Source organism: Dendrobates tinctorius, unplaced genomic scaffold (genome assembly GCF_039654945.1).
Source record: "Dendrobates tinctorius isolate UK_male_01 unplaced genomic scaffold, ASM3965494v1 ptg000014l, whole genome shotgun sequence".
Taxonomy (NCBI): Eukaryota; Metazoa; Chordata; class Amphibia; order Anura; family Dendrobatidae; genus Dendrobates; species Dendrobates tinctorius.
In genome coordinates, this window is record NW_027361682.1 from 31,293,865 (window position 1) to 31,314,506 (window position 20,642).

Genomic DNA, 20,642 nt, shown 5'->3' on the forward strand with positions numbered 1-20,642 from the left:
CCTAGTTGACATACTGCTTCACCTTGAGGAGACATCCAGCTGGTGTAGGGAGAGGTAAAGGCCAGGAAATGCTTCTTAGAAAAAAACATGCAAACTAAATCTTTTCAAGAAGGAAAGCTGACTAACACCTCCATTAGGAATCTTGTCACTGCCCTTGACAATGGGAGTGATCAGCTCATTTGATCAGACCTTTAAAATACAAATATATGAAACAAAACCCATATCCATAGGGTTTCATAAGCACTTACAGTACCTTAAGCTACTATCCCGAATTGACAGGGTACATGGACATAATAGACAAGCATAAAGAGTTGGACTTCATGGTTGGGGGACGGACACAAAAAGAGTAGATTGGAGGTCAGCCTGACCATGGGGGACTTCTTTCCCGAGTGCGGTTCTTACAGAGCGGATTTTAGCCAGCTTTTTAAATCTGTAGTAAAGGCATCTCCCGCAGGCAGATCCATCAAAGCCTCTTAAATCCGCTCTGGAATCTCAGCTGGAACGATTTAACCCTTAAAGCACCCAAATCTACACCAAGGGCTGGAGAGCTCATGAAATATTTAGACGTGACGCAAGAGGCACTTTGCGAGTTGTGTCATCTCAGGCATTCACCCAACCTTTGTAAAGTGGCGCATACATTACTGGTGAGACATTAATAAGTGACAGACACATAAATAATACACATTGGGCTTGAGAACGTATCCTTGTGCATTTATACATATATGTAATTTAAGGCCGAGCCCGAAAATGGAGAAAGGGGCCCCTCTTTTCAAAGATGGCTGCCAAAGAGAAGCTTTATGGGTTAGGATGAAAGGTTTGTGCAATGCCATCACCTTATTTTCAATCTTCTACATATCACACTGAGTCCAAATTCAGCAAACAGCAGGGTAGAGCTTAGGGGAGGAAGCAGGGGTTGCTAGGCAACTATCTCCGCTCTCGGCCCTGGGATGTATAGCCTGCGTCCATGCAGACCGGAGATTGCTACCGCTTTATCATGTAGGACCTGTATGGAATGAGTGCGTGAATAGAGTACCACCATCAACAACTTGGGGAAGATGTACTGTTATTACATAAACCAAAACATAAGTGCCTGTGAAGAAATATTTTTAAGCAAGGCCTTTCACAACCCTCATCTTCCATGAGTAATGCTGAAAACTTCCAGAAGAACCTGGATAGAAAGAATCTGTTAGGGCATACTGAGGTTATCAGGTTGGGTGTCTTCACCGTATTCCCCCCACTGTAGGCCACAGTCATGAACAGCACCAAGTACAGCTTACTGGTATGAATCATGGCTTCATAGTTGTCAGATTCGCCAGGACTTTTTAGATTTTTTTTTCTTATAAAAACAATACCAATAAGTTTGAGGACGTCTGGGGACAAAAATAGCAGGGAAAGACATATAACCGGTGCAACCTGTACAGCCGTACAGGGGCCCAACAGATAAGGGCCCCTGGGTAGGAGGAATCAGTTTAGGTGGGTCTTGCATTTACTATTTTGTCAACAGCGTGTAATGATATCATCAGAAGTCAAATCATTGCAATAAGTGTGTATGTGTGAGTGTATGTATAAGAATGTGCATATGTATACATGGGTGTGAGTGTATAAATAGGAATATATACAATTTTGTGTGTGTATGAGTTTGCATGTATACATGTGTCTGTGTATGAGTGTCTGTGCACATGTATACGTGTGAGAGCGTATGTATGCGAATATACACAATTTGTATGTACTTTATACATGTGTGAGTGCGTATGCATATGTATGCATTTATGAGTGTATGCATGTATATATGCATTTTTTTGTATACGTGCGAGTGTATGAACCTGTATGCGTATGTATACATGTGTGTACATACACATATGTATACCTTTTTGAGTATGTAGGAGTGTGTGGGCACACATATGGATATATGTTTGAGTGTTTTTGTAGATTGTAAGCTCTTACGAGAAGGGTGGTCATTATTTTTGCTTTAATTATAGTATTATCTTTAACTTGTCACGGTTGTATATGAACCTCTGAAAGGTAAAGAACTGTGGAATATGTTGGCGCTATATAAATAAAATTATTATATTATTATTGTATATATGTGTAAGAGTGTATGAGACTGTGTGCTGGACAGACATCTGTCTGGGATGATTTAGCAAATCCTGCTCTGAGCAAGGGGTTGGACCAGATGGCCCAGGAGGTCCCTTCCAACTCTACCATTCTATGATTCTATGTGCGTATATATACATACTGTATGTGTGTGCATTTGTATGTGTATGCATACATGTGAGTGTGTACACACGTGAGAGTGTATGAGACTTTGTGTGCATTTGTATATGTGTGGATTGAGAGTATATATTTCTGTGTAAGCATGTGTGCATGTATATGTATCTTCATGTGTGTGTATGTTTATATGAGTGAGTGCATGTCCGTGCATACGAGTGTGACGGTGTGCATGTAAACATATATTGGAGGGCGCAGCTTTGTTCAAAAGTACCACAAACTTAAAAGAAGTTCTCCAAACTTGCATAAAGTGGTACTACTCAGGCGACAACTGCTTTGGATGCCAGTTGGTGGCGCGCGGATCAGTTGCTATTTCCCTTCCCAGGAACCGGTATCTTTCAGGAAGAACTACCTAAAGTAAGGGAAATTGACACTTTCTTAAAGGAAATAGGAGTAGGAACAAATTGCCAAAGAGGTTGGAGGTGGTGGACTCACATAACCTTCAACACTTTGGTTGCAGTATTGGGACAAAGCACTTGAAATCAAATACTCGATTCCCACTGGACCACCAGGGGTCATACACAGCCTTACCGTTTAGACAATAAGGATTTATTTTAAAACTCCCCCACTCGAAGCCACCACTTCTCTTTTGTCACAAGAGAGAGAGTCCCACCTGCACCAGTGTCCCCTGTGGTCAGTGCCTGCCCTTACCCACTGATGCCGTATCGTCACTTGACAATAGGCGACTATCACATTTGTCAGTCTTAATGAATACACAGAGGTGCCACTTTAAAAAGGGCAGAGGTAAGTGAGATGCTGCTACCCAGATTATTATTTTTCTTTTAAATACTAATGACTCAGCCGACTCTTGTGCCCACAGTCTGTAAAACAGCTGCTTGTGCGGTAGGGAGGAGGGAAAAGCAGAAAACCGGGGGGAAGTCGGGCAGCCAGCATTAATCCAGACACTTGCAAGTCCCTTAATAGCAGCTCAGTTAAAAACCTGCTAGCCCGCTCACTATGGTCAGGAGGCATAAGCTGCCCCTTGCCCTAGTGGCACAGCCAAGCAAAACACGCCATCTTTTTGTAAACTCTCTCCCTTTCCTCCAAGCATGCAACGTTTGCTAATGTTTTCTGACATAAAACTCTGACATTTATTTTTTTTTCCCTTTGTCTTAATTGAGGGAGTCATTTAGTAGAGATTTAACTATTATTACCAAATCATAGAGCTTGATGCATTGCACACACTCTCCAATCGTGTTTGGACTAGCTTGGAGGATTTATGCAAATGGTCCTGCCGGGAGAGGCAATTTGTAGCAGAGAAGGACAATTATACAGGGCCCGCGAGTGCGAGAATAGCTGCACCAGGCGGTTAATGGGTAATAGCAGAGCGCTGGAACCAGTGAGCGGCACCGTAATATGACCAGAGGCGGTTACATGGCACAGACAGGGGCTGCTATGCTGTGTTGTGTGCCACTTTTGTGGGAGAACCTACCCCTCCCCTTGACAAGACGTATCTACTGGGAGATCATCAAGAGGTGGGAAGGGACTGGAGTGAAAATGAGGAAAAGTCCCGATTGTTTAGTTTGTAGAAATTGCCAAAAAATAGGTTTTAAAAAATTCAGACGGTTTTACACCAAGTTTTAATTTCACTACGTGTGTAACACCTGCACAGGGAACTATCAGAGCATCTACCGGCATGCTGGAGCTTACACACTCTAAGCAGAGTTTTGCAGTGGCTGTTAAACAGGGACCTACAGACACTAATCATTTTTCTCCTGAGTGGCAGAAGACTACAACTCCCAGGGATCCTTGTTCCAGTGAGATGATAGAAGAAGGGAGGAGGAGGGACTTGGGAGAGGACGCTGGGGAGAAAGTGAAAGTAAATGGTGAGAGGAGGAAAAACGTGGCTGCTGCTGGTTATGAGATACAGAGCGGTGTGGATCTTGATTCCCCTAAGTTGCAGAGTGTGGGGGACCCCGCGGAGATACCTGTGTTGCTGGAGAGAGCAAAGATCCAGAGAGTCCGGCCGGCACTCCCATCGGATAACGGTCTAAATCCTGCAGCCCCCAGCTGGAGTCCAAAGAATCCTCCAGTCATTTGAGACACAGCGAGTGCCCTTATGAGACTTGTGGTTCTATCAGCGCTATTTACAGTGAGTACAAGGCAACATAAACTATTGACATCAATGTTCATCTAAGTGCACCCACGATTGTTACTTTGCACGCTAACATCCGTGGCAACTGGGCCCCAACGTTTGGACTGAGTAAATACAGAAGAGGGGGACTTTGCCACGTTATATTTGCAGGGTTGGAGTTTAATTAGATGGTGATGTGTATATGACTTTTATAGAGCACAGTTAATTGCATTGTATGTTTATTCCTTTAAACCCACCTCAATTCTGCTTTATAGCAATAAATCTGTTAAACTGTTTTACTCCTGCTTCCTGAGTGTGTACCGAGCTGTGGAAGGGGTTTCCCGAATCAGCCCCTGGCAGAAGATAACTGTTCTTCTGCAGCCCAGACACAGAGCTCCAATCAATATTCGGGTGGAGGCACTGCGTATGAAAGAGGTGAGACCCTCCATAACACCCAGGGTACAGTGGAAGCCCTAAAGGGGTGTTACACGAGGATCTTTGGCCATAGGGTGCAGAGAAAGCAGTCACAACAAGGCTCAGGGTAGATGAGGGCTTGAGGATCCAAGAGCTTCAAGTCACATCAATGGTCTTTTAGGAGGGAGTAATATCTCATGAGGAGGTGTCCCTGAAATTCATCAATGAATAAACTTAGTAAAAGAGTTCATTCTACTTTTTCTCAGTTCAATCTGAAAGAAGTGGGTGACTACAACAATGGCCACCAGTATAGCTGGATTGGTGGTAGTCCAATTTTCTTAAAAAGTCCTGAATCACAAATCTGTCTCTTTATGCATTTTCTAAGCCAGGAGAAGTGTAGACCAGTTATGGATGGAGTAAGCATTCAGCAGACAGAGAATGCATAATGACCACCGTATAATTGTGCCCATTTTGTGTGTAGTCCATTAAAGAGGGCCTGCCACTTGTCATATGTACCAATTTTATTTTTATTTGGTGTAAATGCCACTGTTCTCCTGAATCTGGCTTTGTTTTTCTTTTGTTCCTGTGTCTCTACGTTCCTGAGACATCACTGTGTACAAATTTAGTCTAATTAGCCAAGTGGGCATGGCCAAGACAACTCGCACAAAGAAGAGTTTAGAATCACGCCTAGTTGGATAAACAGACTAGATGTACATTTAGGAAAGAGACGACTATATATCAGAAACGGGAAGGAGCAGGAGCAACAGAAATACAATGCTGCATTCAGGAGAACAGCAGCATTTACAATGGGTACAAAAAAATATATATTTATCTCAAGTTACGTGTTTTGTTTAAAGAAACACATGCTAGATGTCCAGATTTTGGATGGACAACCTCACTATTACTCAAAGGCTAGAAGTTTGGCAAATTAGCACCAAAGAGGACATTTTATGGGGGGATTTTAAATTCTAAGAAAAAAAGGTAAAGATAAAGGGAACCTGTCAGGTCCTCCATGCCTTTCAGCCCAGCAGCATTCTCTTACATATGTATTTATTTTAGTCACTGTCCCCATTGGGGCTCACAATCTACATTCCCTATCAGTATGTTTTTGGAGTATAGAAGGAAACCGGAGAACCCGGAGGAAACCCACGCAAACACGGGGAAAACATACAAACTCCTTGCAGATGTTGTCATTGGTGGGATGAGTAAATTCCATGCCTAACCATCCCTGTATAATGTTTTTGAGTAAAAATTAGGTTTAAAAAAGCATTTATATTGACCCCATTTCCTATGCTAATTAGGGCTTTGACTAATCGATTCGATGGAGCATTAGTTTCCAGGTGTATGCTTCCCGACTTTAGAGGCACAGTGCGCATGACAGGAACTTCAGGAGATGGCTTCTGCACTTCCGGCCATGCGCACTGTGCCTCTGAAGTCGGGAAGCATACACCCAGCTACAGAGGGGCAGTGACGTTTCTGAACTTCTGATCATGAGCACTGAGCCTCTGAAGCCAGGAAGCATACACCCGGCTACAAAGATGCAGTGACGATGCCGAAATGTGTGGTGCGTGATATTTGAAGAAGCTGGCGATGACGTCGGCTCCTGCAAGTTATGTTCTCGTGCTCACAGGGGTGTGATAACATGGAAAGAAGGCTGACTAGTCTGGGGAAACTAACACCCCATCGATTAGTCAGAGCCCTAATTAGTATAGGAAACGGGGACAATATAAATGCTTTGTTAGACCTAATTTTTACCAAAAAACTTTATACAGGGCTGGTTAGGCAGGGGGAGTTTAATCATACATAGGTGAATGCTGCTGGGTTGGAGGGCATGTGGGACCTGACAAGTTCCTTTAAAAAAAAATTGTTAAAAATTTTACAGAGAAAGATAATTTATAGTCTTTATAGGATTTAACAGCGTTTTTTTTTGTGGGATAGATATGTCCTTTTAGAAACAGCAAAGACGTAGATTGGGGTTGAGTTTTAGAAAATTGCATGAAAAGTCACCCTTGAAATTAAGAAGATCTGAAGACTTAGCTAAAAATGTAATTTCTTATTAAAGTCTATTGTTTTAGTAAAAAACGTGTACTCAAACCAAACAGCAAGACTGCAGTGCTGCCATGAGTGTCAAGTGCAGGTTAATGAATAAAGGCAATATTTGCATTGTAGAATTGAGCTGACTGGAACACATTCCTCTTGGTCTTAATGAGTGTACACAGAACCTGTGCTTGGAAGTGAAGGACCAAGAGGCAGGTTTAGACAAGACCACTGCCGTAAGATAAATAGAAGGGGCAGAAAGAAATGTAGACAGATCCATCCATAGAACACTGACATTACAGTCCTCAGGGACTTCACATCATCATGGCGGCTATTTCCAAGCAATGAATATGATAAGGCATAAAGATGTCTCCTGATAACTTACTTGGTCTTCTTATTCTCGTAAAGCCGGTGAGATGAGGGAGCTCGACAGTGTGGGCGTTTTCTTGGCCTCCCTGGACCTCGTCGGACTGGACTTCGAGAACTCTCATCCTTACTGTAAATGGAGGGAAGAGTCCAATTTAAAAGTGTACTATCTGGCAGCGCGATCCCAAAAACCTCCAAGATTGTTTCATACCATCAGGTTTGGCAGATCTTTCATATACTTACTCATGGTCATGTCTCCTCTGCAATTTCACAAACTCCCTTTGCTTCTCTTTATATCGCCTCTGAATTTCTGCCAATTTCATCCGCATGTCAACCTCCTCAGTATCCAGGTGGTCAATGGCAGCCTTCAGTGGACAGACCTAAGGACAAATCAGAAACAATCGTCCAAATACAAAGCAAACTTGACAAAAATCTTGATTTTGCTGATACAATCCCATGAGCTGAATCACTAAAAGGGGTGGAGTATACATAAACCCTGCCGATGAGGATCATTTAGTGACTGTTTCCTGGGAACAGGGTCTAGTAACATCAAGGTTATGAAATGGGTGGGACATAAATAAATGGTCATCAGTATAAAAATGAGTCTATGTCACTCACTGGCTTTGTTTTAGGTGTCCAGCTATACGTCCGGCGTGATAGGCGGACACGAGGTGTTTGTTTCGGACAGCAGGTATGGTGACATGTTGGTTTAGCACCTTCTAGGCTATCAGCCTCGGCAAGAGACCATGCAGCAGCGATGGTGGCAAAAACTTGAAGATCAGAGACTACCAAATCATCTTCACTACCTAAAAAAATGAACAAAAAAAACAGATGCATTGCAAAAGGAAACATTTCAAAAATCCATAAAATAAAAATTTCAGTTAAAAATACCTATTACATGTAGATGGGTTTACATGATTTATATGCATATGTACTACTTGGTCAAATATTATATAATAATTAAAAAAAAAACTTTTAAATTTATTAGGTCACAAAAATTAGAAATAAGCATTATTCCACTTATTTGGAGGGCATGTCTTAAATCTTTCACCCCTCTCCTTCCTGACTATGCAAACTAGGAAAATACATTTTTTAGTAAAATTCAATTTTTGGAAGGTACCATAAATTGTTTGCATAAAATAAATCAATTTTAATGTATTATTATTATTAATAATAATAATAATAATAATAATAATAATAATAATACTATTATTTTGCTACTACCATTAAATATATACTGCTCAAAAAAAATAAAGGGAACACTAAACAATACAATGTATTGTTTAGTGTTCCCTTTATTTTTTTGAGCTGTATATTTTGATATATAAATATTTCTATAACCATCCGCCCTTGCCTTGCAGTAATACGAAGCTCCAAATCTTTAATTCTAGAGGGCAAAACTTTTTTCCCTCTTCTTATATTAAGAAAATAAATTCTCCCGTTTCATCTACGATAAAGCCGAGCCATTAAACCACCCAGCACAGAAAGCAATGACTGTATCAAACAAACAGGTGTAAGAAGAGGTGTTGCAACTCCCCATGGGCCACGCACGCTGCCAATTAATGCCACTGCTCCCCATAAAGATGTCCACGCGAGTGTGTTTAGAGAACCATCTTCCAGACACCAGACGGTTGATGTGGTTGCATTTCCGTGCATTACCTTATCCACAATGGCAAAAAACAATCGATACTAAAAGCTACTTGGGAGAACATTGCCCTATTTAAGTATGGCTTCCTGTGCAATATTGCAGCCCTGCACATGTGCCCATCTGTCTTCTAACTGACAACACACTTCCGATGGGTCCCATGACAGACACACAAAAGGGGCCGGCCTGCAATATGCAGCTAATTATCACCACCATTATACTACATGGTTTATAATTCATCAGCCATGGAAGAGCTTTGCCCACAGCTTAATAGAGAAGGTTCATTATACAGGGACTCGATGGTTGCTGAGAGGGTTAAGCCTTTTAGAACGTCTACCAAGTCCTTCAACATAGGAGAGAAAATGTAAAGGCATTAATATAGTAACTATTGGCATTTAGCCAAGTAATTATGGGACTTTTACCTGTCTCGATTTAAAGAAATTACTATTTGTTATAGGTATTTTCAGAAATTTTTTAATATTCATAGTGGCATGTTGACTTGGGATAAACAACGACCCAATTATCGGTCAATGAGTCGACCATGAATGGTCACAGTAAGGCCTCTTTCACACATCCGGCGTTGCAAATCCTGTATGGTGCGGGGAAAAGAAGGAGAGCCGGATGCGGCTGGGAATGCAGGGATCGGAAAGGTATGCGGCGCAACTTATGGCGCCGGATGCTGTAAAGAAGGCGCCGGTGAGGAGGGGGGGCGAGAGCGCTCCAGGCATGCGCACAGGGTCAAATGGTGCATGCGGCGGCCGGATCAGGTGTAAGCGTGATCCGGCGGCCGGAATGTGCCATAGAGTAACATTGTCCCACAGAGCCGGAAGGGCCGCATCTGGCCATGTCCGGCTTTTAGCGCCGGACAAAAAAACGCTGCAGCATGCGTCCCGTCCGGCTGCCGGACGGGAGAATTCTGCCAGATCCGGTAAAAACCGGAACAAACGGAAGCACATGCGGCGCAATCCGGCGCATGTGCTTCTCAATGACAAAAAACGCATCCGGCGTTAAACAAAAAAGGATCCGTTTTTTTTACACACATGCCGGATGTGTGAAAGTAGCCTTAGGAGAGTCTGACATCAGCTCTTGGATTCTGCCCATCTTCAAACCTTGCTAGTCTCGGCCTCTCCACCTCTTATGCACCATTATTGGGCTAGAAAATTGGGTAATCAGATACAGACACCGTCACTATTGTCAATATTTGTAAAGATACTCCTTGGCCCTTAAAAAAAGAGTTGTCTTGGGCGATAACGTACTTTAAGACCCCAAATATTTTTAGTATATGTGTAGATCTAGTTTGTTTGGGTCACAGCAGAGGCTTCATGAGTTATAATGACCTGAAATTTATATCTCGTACCAAAACTATTGATAATAAAAGGATTTCAGAAAATTAAAAAAAGTTGCAAAATTGACCCAAAAATTGCGCAAATCAAAAGCCTATTTAATTCTTGATAGAGGTTTAATATTAAACATCAGTGACCTTGTTATCAGCTTACTAAAGACTAAAACCCCCACCCAGCTCTTAAAAAAAACAAAAAAAACAAACAGCCGCCATGCCCCAGGCGGCACACTGGCCAGTAAGAGATGGGAGCACGATGGCACTATATCGCCGCACACTTCTACGCTGCAGTGTGTTTATTTGCTGAACTAGGAAATCAAATCCTCCCTCTTAATGGCTGCTCTAAAAAAGTGACTTTGGAGGGGAAGGTCGGGGGCTCGGGGTCCCTGTGGAGTGTAAGAGTCTGTGATTAACTAGCACACTGCTCTTAGAGGCCTGGGCTGCAGTGTTTGGGTTTAATAATCTCTCAGGAGATGACAATACTGAGCTTGCAGGGAAATTAAGTGCATACGATCCCGGGCTTTTAACTGCTCTTAGTATAGAAAACCCTTTCCTTATTTTCCCTACAGACTTCTGGAAGAGCTTCAAAGGGTATCTATTAACCCTTTCTACACCTTATTATAAATAATTAGTGCATGCTGTAGACTTCAATAGCGAGATGCGCATCTTACAGGCCAAGTGATCTCGTGTTTAGCAGTCAGCAAATACTGAAGGTGGCGGCCAATGAGGCCAAGAAATTTTTTAAAATATATATTATATATATTTTTACTAGTTATTGCCTGTGAAGTTGTATTTATTACACAGAAGTAAATGTACTCTTTCTGCCAAAGTGAATGGTGGAATGGTGATCTTAAGCAGATACATAGAAGCCAATCTGAGCTAGACAATGTTAAGTGAAAAACAATGGGGAGGGATAAAAAGCAACATGATGATTTAAGGGGGTGTCAGATGAAGACAACCCCTTCCCACATACTCTATTGGCCACAGCTAACTCCCAAGTAAAATATGCTTTTTACTAGAGGGCAATGGTCATTGGCTGTAGAGTCAACATTCCGAAAGGAATCGTTTCTAACCCATGTAAAAAGCACCTGTCACCATTGACCAGTTTGTGCTTATTTTATTCCCTCTGCTCCTGTAAATATTTTTTATTTTTAAATGTACCTTTTTATTCAGTGCTAATTTGTTGGGGGCATGGCTCACAGGATCCTCTGGGGTGTGTCTTTAGGCTGTTTTGCATTATTATTCTGTTAGCAATACCCCATTGTAAAGACAAGAAAAGGAAAGATGCAGGAAGGAATTAAAAAAGAGAAATAAAAAAAGTAAGCAAAAACTACCCACTTTTGACCTGGTGACAGGTCCTCTTTAAGTAAGTGGATTTCAAAGTATCTCAAATCCTCTTTAAACAATGCAGTTAAGCGGTAGTCCCTGGCACTATTAGACCAAAACACAAAAGGTGCCTAGTGGGGAGTTTTGGTAATAACAAAATGTAATGCTTACTTACCTTTTGTATCTTGCAGCTGATCTTGCAGAGCCAGATCTGCCAACTCACTGAGCAGAGCAATCCCATGAATACCTGAGCTTGTGGGGAAGAATGAAGAGTCGGCAGCTGAAAAGAAGTTCTCTTCCTGATCGGAAGGGAGCTCTCCTAAGGAGATACTGGCAGCTATGAGTGTATCCAGACTATAGAAGAAGTCATGATTGTCTGGATCAGCTGGGGAGCAAGGTGGTGAAGGAGTCGAATGCTCATCGTCTGGTGCCTGTACATCACCAGAGTCCAGGTCGTTATTGACCTCTTGTAACAAAGTCTGATCAACATCACTAATAGCTTTGTCGTCAGATTCCTCCACAATTACTGAAACCTCAGGTGGCTCCTGAGAAATGTTTGGCAACTCTTCAGCCGATGTACCCTCAGTGTCACAACAATCACTTTGTTCCTTTTCTTCATTTGTGTCAAAACTTTGACACTCTACAAGATCCTTCTCTTCCACATTAGTCTCGGGCTCATCCAAACTCCCACTAGCCATGTTTTCTTCGCACTCCTGGGACTTAGTGACCTGGGGTTCTTGGCTACAAATTTCACTTAGATCTGTTTCACCCAAGCGAGGCAATTCCTGGCTGTCCTCCAAAGATTCCCCTGCAACTGGGGCGTGACATGGTGAATTTTTTGAAGGGGTAAACGTCCTGGACTGCTCAGGTTCTGCTGCGGTTGATGCAGTTTGCATAGTTTCAGGATCAGCAGGGTCCGCAGAGTGCACATGGTGGGGAGTTGGAGAGGTATAGGATTGGACAACCTCTGGGTAGGTATATCCAGGAGGCAGATCTGTGGACAGAAAATTAAGAAAATCCATTAAAACAACAAAAATACAACAAGAATTTAAAAAAAAAAAAAAAAAGTAAAATCACAACAGTTAGGAGAAAGTAGAAAAAGGCTTGACAACCTACAGTATATGTGAACCTACAAAGCAAAAAAAAAAAAGAAAAAGAAAGAATCTCCTGCTCGGATCTTCCAATAACTTTTGGAAGTCTCTAAAAATGTTTATTTAGATCTTAGCAAATTATTTATTCATTTCCTATTTTGGGCAATTCATCTTCCACTTCCTACAACTGAGCTGAATTGTTTTCGGATTTAGGTGATGTTGGCCAAGATAAAAAAAAAAAAAAAGCTTCCGATGATCACAAGCAAAATTCTTTTTAGGAACAATTGGCCAAAGATTAGTTAAAATATATTTGTTGCCTCTTGCCAGGATCAGGAATGTGACGCCAAAAAACGTCAATTAAGTAAAGAGTTAGAAATTGCGGACTACCGTTCTAAGATGGTGCTGATCATGATATAAAGGGCTGTCTGCATCACTGCTGCACACTCATAATTGGTTAAAGAAGACCTTCCTTAAATATGTAATATTTTGAACTTAGTGTACATGCCGCTGTTCTTAGTTCAAAGTTATTTTTCTTTTGATCCTGCGATTCTCCATTCATTTAAATGTAATATTTTTAGTTAAGTGGGCGAGGTCCACAGCTCTTCTATTGAGGTGCCTTGAAGACCATACCAACTTGGCTAAAAGACTATATTTACATACAGGGGGCTATGTCTCAAAACCGGAATTGTGCAGGAACAAATGAAAATTGGGAGATACATAAGTAAGAAAATGTACACATTTACAGCAAGTGATAGGTCCTCTTGAACAATATGTTTGGCAGCTTATAAGAGGAACTTAAAATTAATCTTTTCTATGGGGTCTCATCATCCTCTATGTACACAACTAAGGTCAACCATCCAAAGTAGCCATGAAGGATGACCTTATAAAAAAAGGAGTAGTCTCTCAAGAAGAGGGACAATGAATTAAAAATGCATCATAGGTGGTTTTTCAAAAAGGTTGTCTTATGGACGTGTATGATACATGGATCACAGTTTAAAAGGATGGCCACAAAACCGTAAGAACAAGAGACTGGATTATCAAACACTTAGTGCGTGAGTCGCTGAAAAAGTAAGCTCCAGTGTGGTTAGGCAACCTTCATTGGTGGATATAGTCTTTAAGGCGGTTACCTTCCACTAAATTTTTTTTATATAAACTGAGTGCCTCCTCCAATTGGAGATGATCCACTGGTTCTGGAACAGTTTTTCTTTTTCTTCTGTGCCCCCCTGTTCCAAAGTTATGCCCTTCACAAATGCATGTATCAGAGAACTTCTTTGTGGACGTTTGCGTTTTGTCCTCTAATGCTGGCCAATCACAACAAGGCCACACCCACAGAGAAGCTTTGTGGCATATGCCCAGTTGATTGAAGTGAAAGTTTGAACCATTACTTCTGAGGGGCATATCTTTGGAGCGGAATGACACAGAAGAAAAAGTAAAACTGTTCCAGAATCTGTGGAGCAGCGCCAATAGAAGGAGGTTTTTCATTTAAATAAACAAATCCAGTGAAAGGTCCCTTTTAAATAATAATAACTGCAAATCAAAATATGGTAAAATATTATCTAGTTGATCCTTGAATCTGTTTGGAATGCATAAGAATGACACATATGACGCATACAGACTGGTTTGTGGAGCAAAATGGCTGACTCTGCAAGCCAAGTGTAAGAAAAAAAAAATCAAGCTTTAAGAAAAATACATCTGAAAATGTAATAAGGCAAAAGTGACAATAATGGACAGAATTAATAATTTGAAAATTTGATGATATGAAAGCTCCTGGGCCTTTTTTTGTTGCTAGACCACTGAACAGAGGCGCCATTCAGGAGGACATGGGAGGTGTAAAAAGAAAGGGGCGACAATGAGAAATTGAGTGGAAGATGCAAGCGTGAGAAAAAAAAAAAAAAGAGAGAGGAATGATGGAAGGAGAGAAGAGTAGAGACAAGACCAGACCGAGCATTAGAGCGATAAAGTGAGTGACTGCATAAAAGGGGAGGGTGAATGATTGAAAGCAGAGGAGATAGATGGACATGGTGGGTAGGGGGTGGATTAGACAGGTTTAGAAGATGGATGAAGCCAGCGGGACTCATTACCCGGGCTGTTTTCTGGGTGTTTATGCAGCTGACACAGACTGAGGACTAGGAAATAAATGTTATTACTCCATCTTGAAAAGGCTCTGAAGGTGCCCGAAGTTGGCAATGCCCTCCCACCTCTGCTCATTGTCATTGGGTTATTAATGGTGTCCTTCCACCCTCCTGACAGCATGGCCAGATGAGCAGAATATCACTCTACCAGCTTACCTCCCTCATGCAAGAACAGTTCAAGGAGACATTCGTGACTCATAACCCCAAGGTTAAGACTCAGCACAGTCCTTAAAATAGGACTGTAATATTCTGTGATCCCAAGCCAATGAGGATTCAGGACCAAGAAGGCAAAGCTCTTCCCAGAAAATGGATAGTGGGACTTTAGGACTTCTAATTTTAACTCCATAAGTGTTTGATTGTGCCTGGAATACACAGCAATGATTCAGGCACGGAGCTGCCAGAACCTAGTGGAGGGGAGCAGATTTCCAACCATACACAGAGGAGACGTGGTGACAAATGGGCCTTGCGGTATGCAAATATGTGTTTAATTTAAAAGGCGATCAATAGAACTGCAATTCATTTAGCGAGATGCGTAGATCCCTACCACCGCCCATTCAGCCTGGGATTTTTTTCCCCCTTCGATCTACTGTTAACCTCTTTATTGCCAACAAAATCCATAGTACATGTGAATTTACCTGGTTCCAGTGATTTGGGATAGTCTCTAGGGGGTTGCCCTTCTCCTCTTCGATCTTCTCCTTCTTTCCCCTTGGAGTTTTGAACGGGTACGGGGCTAACAGCTGGTGAGCTGGGCACCAAGATGGAGCTGCCGTCAGGGCAGGCCGGTAAAGTGCATGGGGCCAGTGGCCGGGGTGTTGGGCATTTGGACGGAGGCCGTAGGGCAGGTGAATGGGAGCAGGGTGAGAGCTTAGGTTGTGCCGGAGCAGAGGGAGGTGGAAGCAGCAGGTTGGGAGGTGGATGGATCTTGGAAGTGTTTAAGGCTTCTGCTTTACTATGGGGCCTTGCAGCTTTTTCTGGTGGGTCGTCAGATTCTGGCAGATGATCTTCGGTTTTACGCTATGGAAAGAACTGAGATGTTACACAAGAACCACATGTGGAATCGAGGCAAATCATTAAAACATAAGAACTTCAAGTCTGACATACTTGAAGATGGCTCTGCCTCTGAAGCTCCAGAGCCTGTGCTGCCCTTTGCTGTTGCAGGGCATAAAGCTCCTGTTGCCGTAGAAACTGTGACCGCGAATAGACCGGGAGCTGTCCCGGGTGCTGGAGGTGAGAGGCGGGTCCTCTGCCAGGGTACATCGGAGGCCACAAAGAAGCCTGATCCATGACATCAGCTGCAGAAGGGGGAAGAAGAGCACAAATTAGCATAACAAGTACTCCATACCAATAAAGCCACTTTAAAAAAAAATTGCATTAATTTCAGAATTGATCCTATAAAATAAATAGGTTGTATGTAACTTTAATCTTAGATTTCCAGATCTTTGGTTGCCATCAGTCAGACTTTGCTGTTATCCCAAACATTTATGACTACTAAGTTTATTTAAGGCAAAATGTTGTAAATTAGAAATCAATTTTTCCAGACGATCAGCACACTAGGTGGCGCTGTTGCACCCAAACCTAGTAGAGAAGAACACATTATTTGTTATGTTAGTAGCCCTTTACCTTGGTACATACATTCGAACTTACCAAGAGTGTGTGGAGCAGTGTGGGGAGAGGGCTCCGGAGGTAGAATGACCAGTTGGGCAGGAGGTTCCTGTGATAGGGGGAACACTGGTTGCATGGCACTAGGCATAGATGGGGGGAATCCTGGGGGCAGGTTCTGATGCAAAGCTGGGTGACTAATACCTGGTGGCAGATAGATTAGCTACAGTTAAATCCTTGCAAGTGCCAGGGCAAGGGATCACTTCTGAATAGCATTGAGTGCAAAGTTACTCAACACCATTTTATTTGTGTTAACACAGGAAGACTGGTTTCCTTCGAGCGCGTACGTCTTGGACAAGCTCACGCCTGCACACAAGTGCAGCATAAGCTTTGCACGCTTGGATTACGCTTAGTTCTGCTTTAGCCGTGCACAGTTCTTAGCGCAAACAACCTATGTAGCCCAACCCAGCTTCAAGAATTTAGCATACTCACTGTACGAAGGGCCACCCATCCATATGGAAGGACTCCTTGTTCTGGGTAGCCAGTGGGGATGGGTTGGGTGAGTATGTGGCGTAGGGTCAGCTCCTAATTGGCTGGCTTGGAGAGAGGAACCGCTTGCTATCATAAGATGAGGCGTCAGATCACCAGGGCAACCGCTGGAAGGATGGATTCTTGCAAACTCCACCAGGTCCTTGTTTTCTCTAAAATGAATGTGACATGAAAGGTGTGAAACAGGATTAGGAGTTCACATTCCTGAGATATAGCTGCCCTAAGAGCTAGAAGCGAGGAGCCTGTTGTATAGACTTGACAGCTACTCACTGCATTAAAAGGTCTCTGCCGGGGATCCCCAGCCTATCATCACAAAGACGGTTTCTCTCTTCTTCTGCATCCAGGTCAATCACATGCATGGACCGACTAGAGCCTACACAAAAAGAACGGAAGGGGTCAGCATAACACAAAAAGGCTATTCATGTAGACCAAAGCACAAAGGTGTTGACTTCTCTGGAGAAAGAGGAATTTACTCATGCAAAGACCATTCATGGTAAGCATCATTTTCAGAATGTCAGCACCCACAAACTATCAACTAGACATGAAGACCATAAAGACAAGGTCGGTTGATTATTACATATCAATCAAATATAATATTTTGAGAACATGGCTACAACACAATTTAAATGAGACCAGAAGTATGGGTTTTGAGTAGACATCATCCTCTTGTACAGCTGGTGGGCCATGAGTAATAGAAAAAAAGTTTTCTTCCATCTAGGTGAGAACTCATTTGCAAACTTTTTCACAGAAGGCATTATTTGGAGTGTAAAACTCCGTACACCAAAAATATTAAGTCTCCATAACAAGAAAACACCCATTGAAAAGAAGATAAGATACCATTAAAACTGAGAAATGGCACTTGTAATTTCTTTAGTCCACCAAGATGTGAGGTCATGTAGAGGTTAAAATCTTAATTTTGATGGTCTTGCCAACTGACTAGACAACACTCTACTGGAAGTTGTGTCTCATCGGGAGAATGGTCTACAGGCCGGATAATAAAAGCAATGTGTTCTAAGCAAGCCAAGGGCTTCTGGTAATCCCAGATATTATTTTCCTGCAAACACTCTAAACCCTCCCTTTCAATTGGTCCCCCCCGAAACCACATGGTGACATCACTCTCATCACATCACACATCAGACAGGAACCTCTTACGCCTCCATCTCACAAAATACTTCCTCTCAGTGGAATCCTCTGTACAAATCCCAATTTAGCAGGTTTCTTAACTTAGCCACTGAGTTCTGGCACAAAGTAAAGGTTTGGGTGTCCATTGCTCCACGTGTTAATAGCAGTGCCATTCATCTGACACCACTATAGTTTTAGATTAGCTTGCCTGTCTTCAGAATAAGTGCTCTGAAATCCAGATAATACTTTTTTCCCCCGAAACTTGAAGATCTTAGGGGCATGAGTCATACCTCCAGAGCGGCAAAAGATTCAGTCATGTACTAGTTAACAGTCTGAACTCTTGCACACGTGACCACATCATAATACTTTTACTTTTCGTTAGGGAATACACAGGGTATTTCAATCACGACGTCGATATAAATCTACGGGTCATGGTTATAATGGTAGAAAATTAGGCTAATGCAAAACGAAATATTGGCAAAGTAGTGGGTTATCTACATCACAATTGGGATGCCAACAAATATTTGGGTCATTGTTGCCTCAGGTAGAACATGGCTATGATTAAGTTGTCCACACAAACTTTTTTTTTTTTCTAATCATACCCACCTTTCTGAGACACGTTATTCCTGCTCTGTCGACTTGAACCTGAACCATAAGCTGACTCATGACGGCTGCTGGTATCTTTTTGTCGTGCTACTGCCACAGCAATGCCAACAGGAGGCTGTCTGACCTCTCCTTCTCCATGAGAGGAGTCGTTCTCTCTACTTCGGGCACAGTCCATTCTCTCTTGTTCTGGCTGGCACTTGTTGTTTCCGTGGAATTTAATTTCTTGATGGGAACAGCTGGTCTTCATGTTCCCCAACCCCACAAAGGGGGTTCTTTGACCCACAATAAGTGCTTGATTGCTGTATTTAAGCAGGTTTTTCATGGCAGACACCTCATCGGTGGGACCTTGTATTTCCTGGCTTAGAGGAGGGCCTGGAGTCATCAGTGCAGCCTGTTGTAAACTTGTGCTAAAGGGGTCAAGGTAAGAGTTCTTTCTCTCCTCACCGATAGACATGGGAGGTTCTGTCCATGGGCCCAAATGAGGCCCATTGTAGCCCAAGGAGCCGAGTTCTATGGTTTTTCTTTTCCCATCTTGACCAGTTAACGTTTGCTCCATTTCTGTTGGCCTGTGCTGCTGGTGCCGTATCCTTGCAACTTTTTGAGAACTACTGTGCACCTGGGAGTCCTTGGCAGACCGGTCTAAAGTGCAGCAGGACTGGCTGCTTTTTATACAATGTGCATCCTGGTTATTAGGACGGGGACAGTCTTGTGCAGGCATGTCAAAGTATGAAGCCTTATCCATGCCTCTCTGCATAGTCTCTGAATTTCCACTGTTTGAAAAGTCCAAGTTTTTGATCCTTGCGGCTGTGTTCGGCGGCCACTCCGACCTCCTATCCCCTTTAGACTCTGCTTTTAAATGGGAGAATGTATTAATGTACGACCCAGGTGGGTGGGAGTCAGAATTCATGTTGTGGCTCTTGTCTTTTCCATCTCCTCCTCTGTCCATATGGCAGTTATCCTGGGTCACCTGAAAAGGCCGGCTTTTGTCGGTGAAGTGCCCCACAGAAGGCACTAACGTGGGCCTGCCCATCTTTAGATCCCTGCCAGACTTGTCTTGCAATGAGCATACAACGTCCGAGTTGGAATGAAGTTGTAGACAGGGGAATGAGCCAGTCGAGGTGTTAAGTGGAGCAGGAATGCTGGGGAGACTAGATGGGACAGTGTATGACACAGAATGGTGGAGCATTTGCCTCCGCTCTAGGCACTCGCTGTAAGGTTGTTGGGGCTCATGCTGGGGAAATGACCGGTCAGATCTCATGTCTTTGGCACATCGATTCTGGCTACTTTGACGAGGCATCCCTGCTCCAACAGTGCAGCTGGACAGCAATACTTTACTGGGGTCCCCATTGAGCACCTTTGAGGTCATTAGGCAAGAGTTCAGATGCTTGGTCCGGTTATCACACGATCCTCTCTGGTGCATGTCCTCCTTACAATGACTATCCATAGACATGGGCAACACCAATTTCTGCCTCTCCTTGCCATCGTCCTCCAAGTGTCTATCCTTCAGGTCCCCTTTACCCATTTTTTCCTTGTTCAACTCGGTGCCACCCAGATAACGGTCATTGTCCTTAGAAGATTTCTGTATGTGGCTGTTCTCTCTGTCCCGACTACATGAGCCAATGGGATGACCAGGAGCTGCTCGTGCAATACTTGGAAAATTGTGGTTAGCTGACAACAGGGTCGGTTGGGCAGGAAGGTTCCGCAAATAGAAATTATCTGGAAGAAGAGAAGACACTATTTTAGACACTATTAGAAACCAATTATCCAACATGATGCAAATACAAGGTATTCTTTAACACAACATGACATTTACGAAAACTGGTAAAGAAAATAAAAAAACACCACTAATTTGATTGGCTAACCCTATAAGAGCCAGAGTCATCAGCATTCCTACAACTGTAGTTAAAGATGATGTCCACGATATAAAAAAGATAGACTCTGTTCCAAAACAGCGCCACACCTGACTACTAGTTGCTTTTTGGTATTGCAGTTCAGGCTTGTTCACTTCAGTAGATGCCATAGATGCATCCATTCCCATCTTCCAACCCGATACACCCCATGAACATTTGAGGTG

At 42.8% G+C, this 20,642-nt stretch overlaps 1 protein-coding gene across 9 annotated transcripts in view; it reads right to left on the minus strand.

Annotated features, from left to right (window-relative positions):
* The window catches only part of BAHCC1 (BAH domain and coiled-coil containing 1), a 125,184-nt gene that overhangs the window by 16,150 nt on the left and 88,392 nt on the right, over positions 1-20,642 (minus strand). For 8 of the 9 annotated variants that reach the window (XM_073560592.1, XM_073560591.1, XM_073560596.1 and 5 more), the window contains 10 exons: positions 18,569-20,284; positions 17,111-17,213; positions 16,784-16,992; positions 16,337-16,495; positions 15,794-15,984; positions 15,328-15,706; positions 11,645-12,463; positions 7,778-7,965; positions 7,403-7,539; positions 7,179-7,289 (listed from right to left, as the gene is read on the minus strand). In XM_073560592.1, the coding sequence (XP_073416693.1) occupies positions 7,179-7,289; positions 7,403-7,539; positions 7,778-7,965; positions 11,645-12,463; positions 15,328-15,706; positions 15,794-15,984; positions 16,337-16,495; positions 16,784-16,992; positions 17,111-17,213; positions 18,569-20,284 (4,012 nt within the window). The remainder of the gene's footprint in view (positions 1-7,178; positions 7,290-7,402; positions 7,540-7,777; positions 7,966-11,644; positions 12,464-15,327; positions 15,707-15,793; positions 15,985-16,336; positions 16,496-16,783; positions 16,993-17,110; positions 17,214-18,568; positions 20,285-20,642) is intronic. The other variant, XM_073560597.1, reaches the window with a different exon arrangement.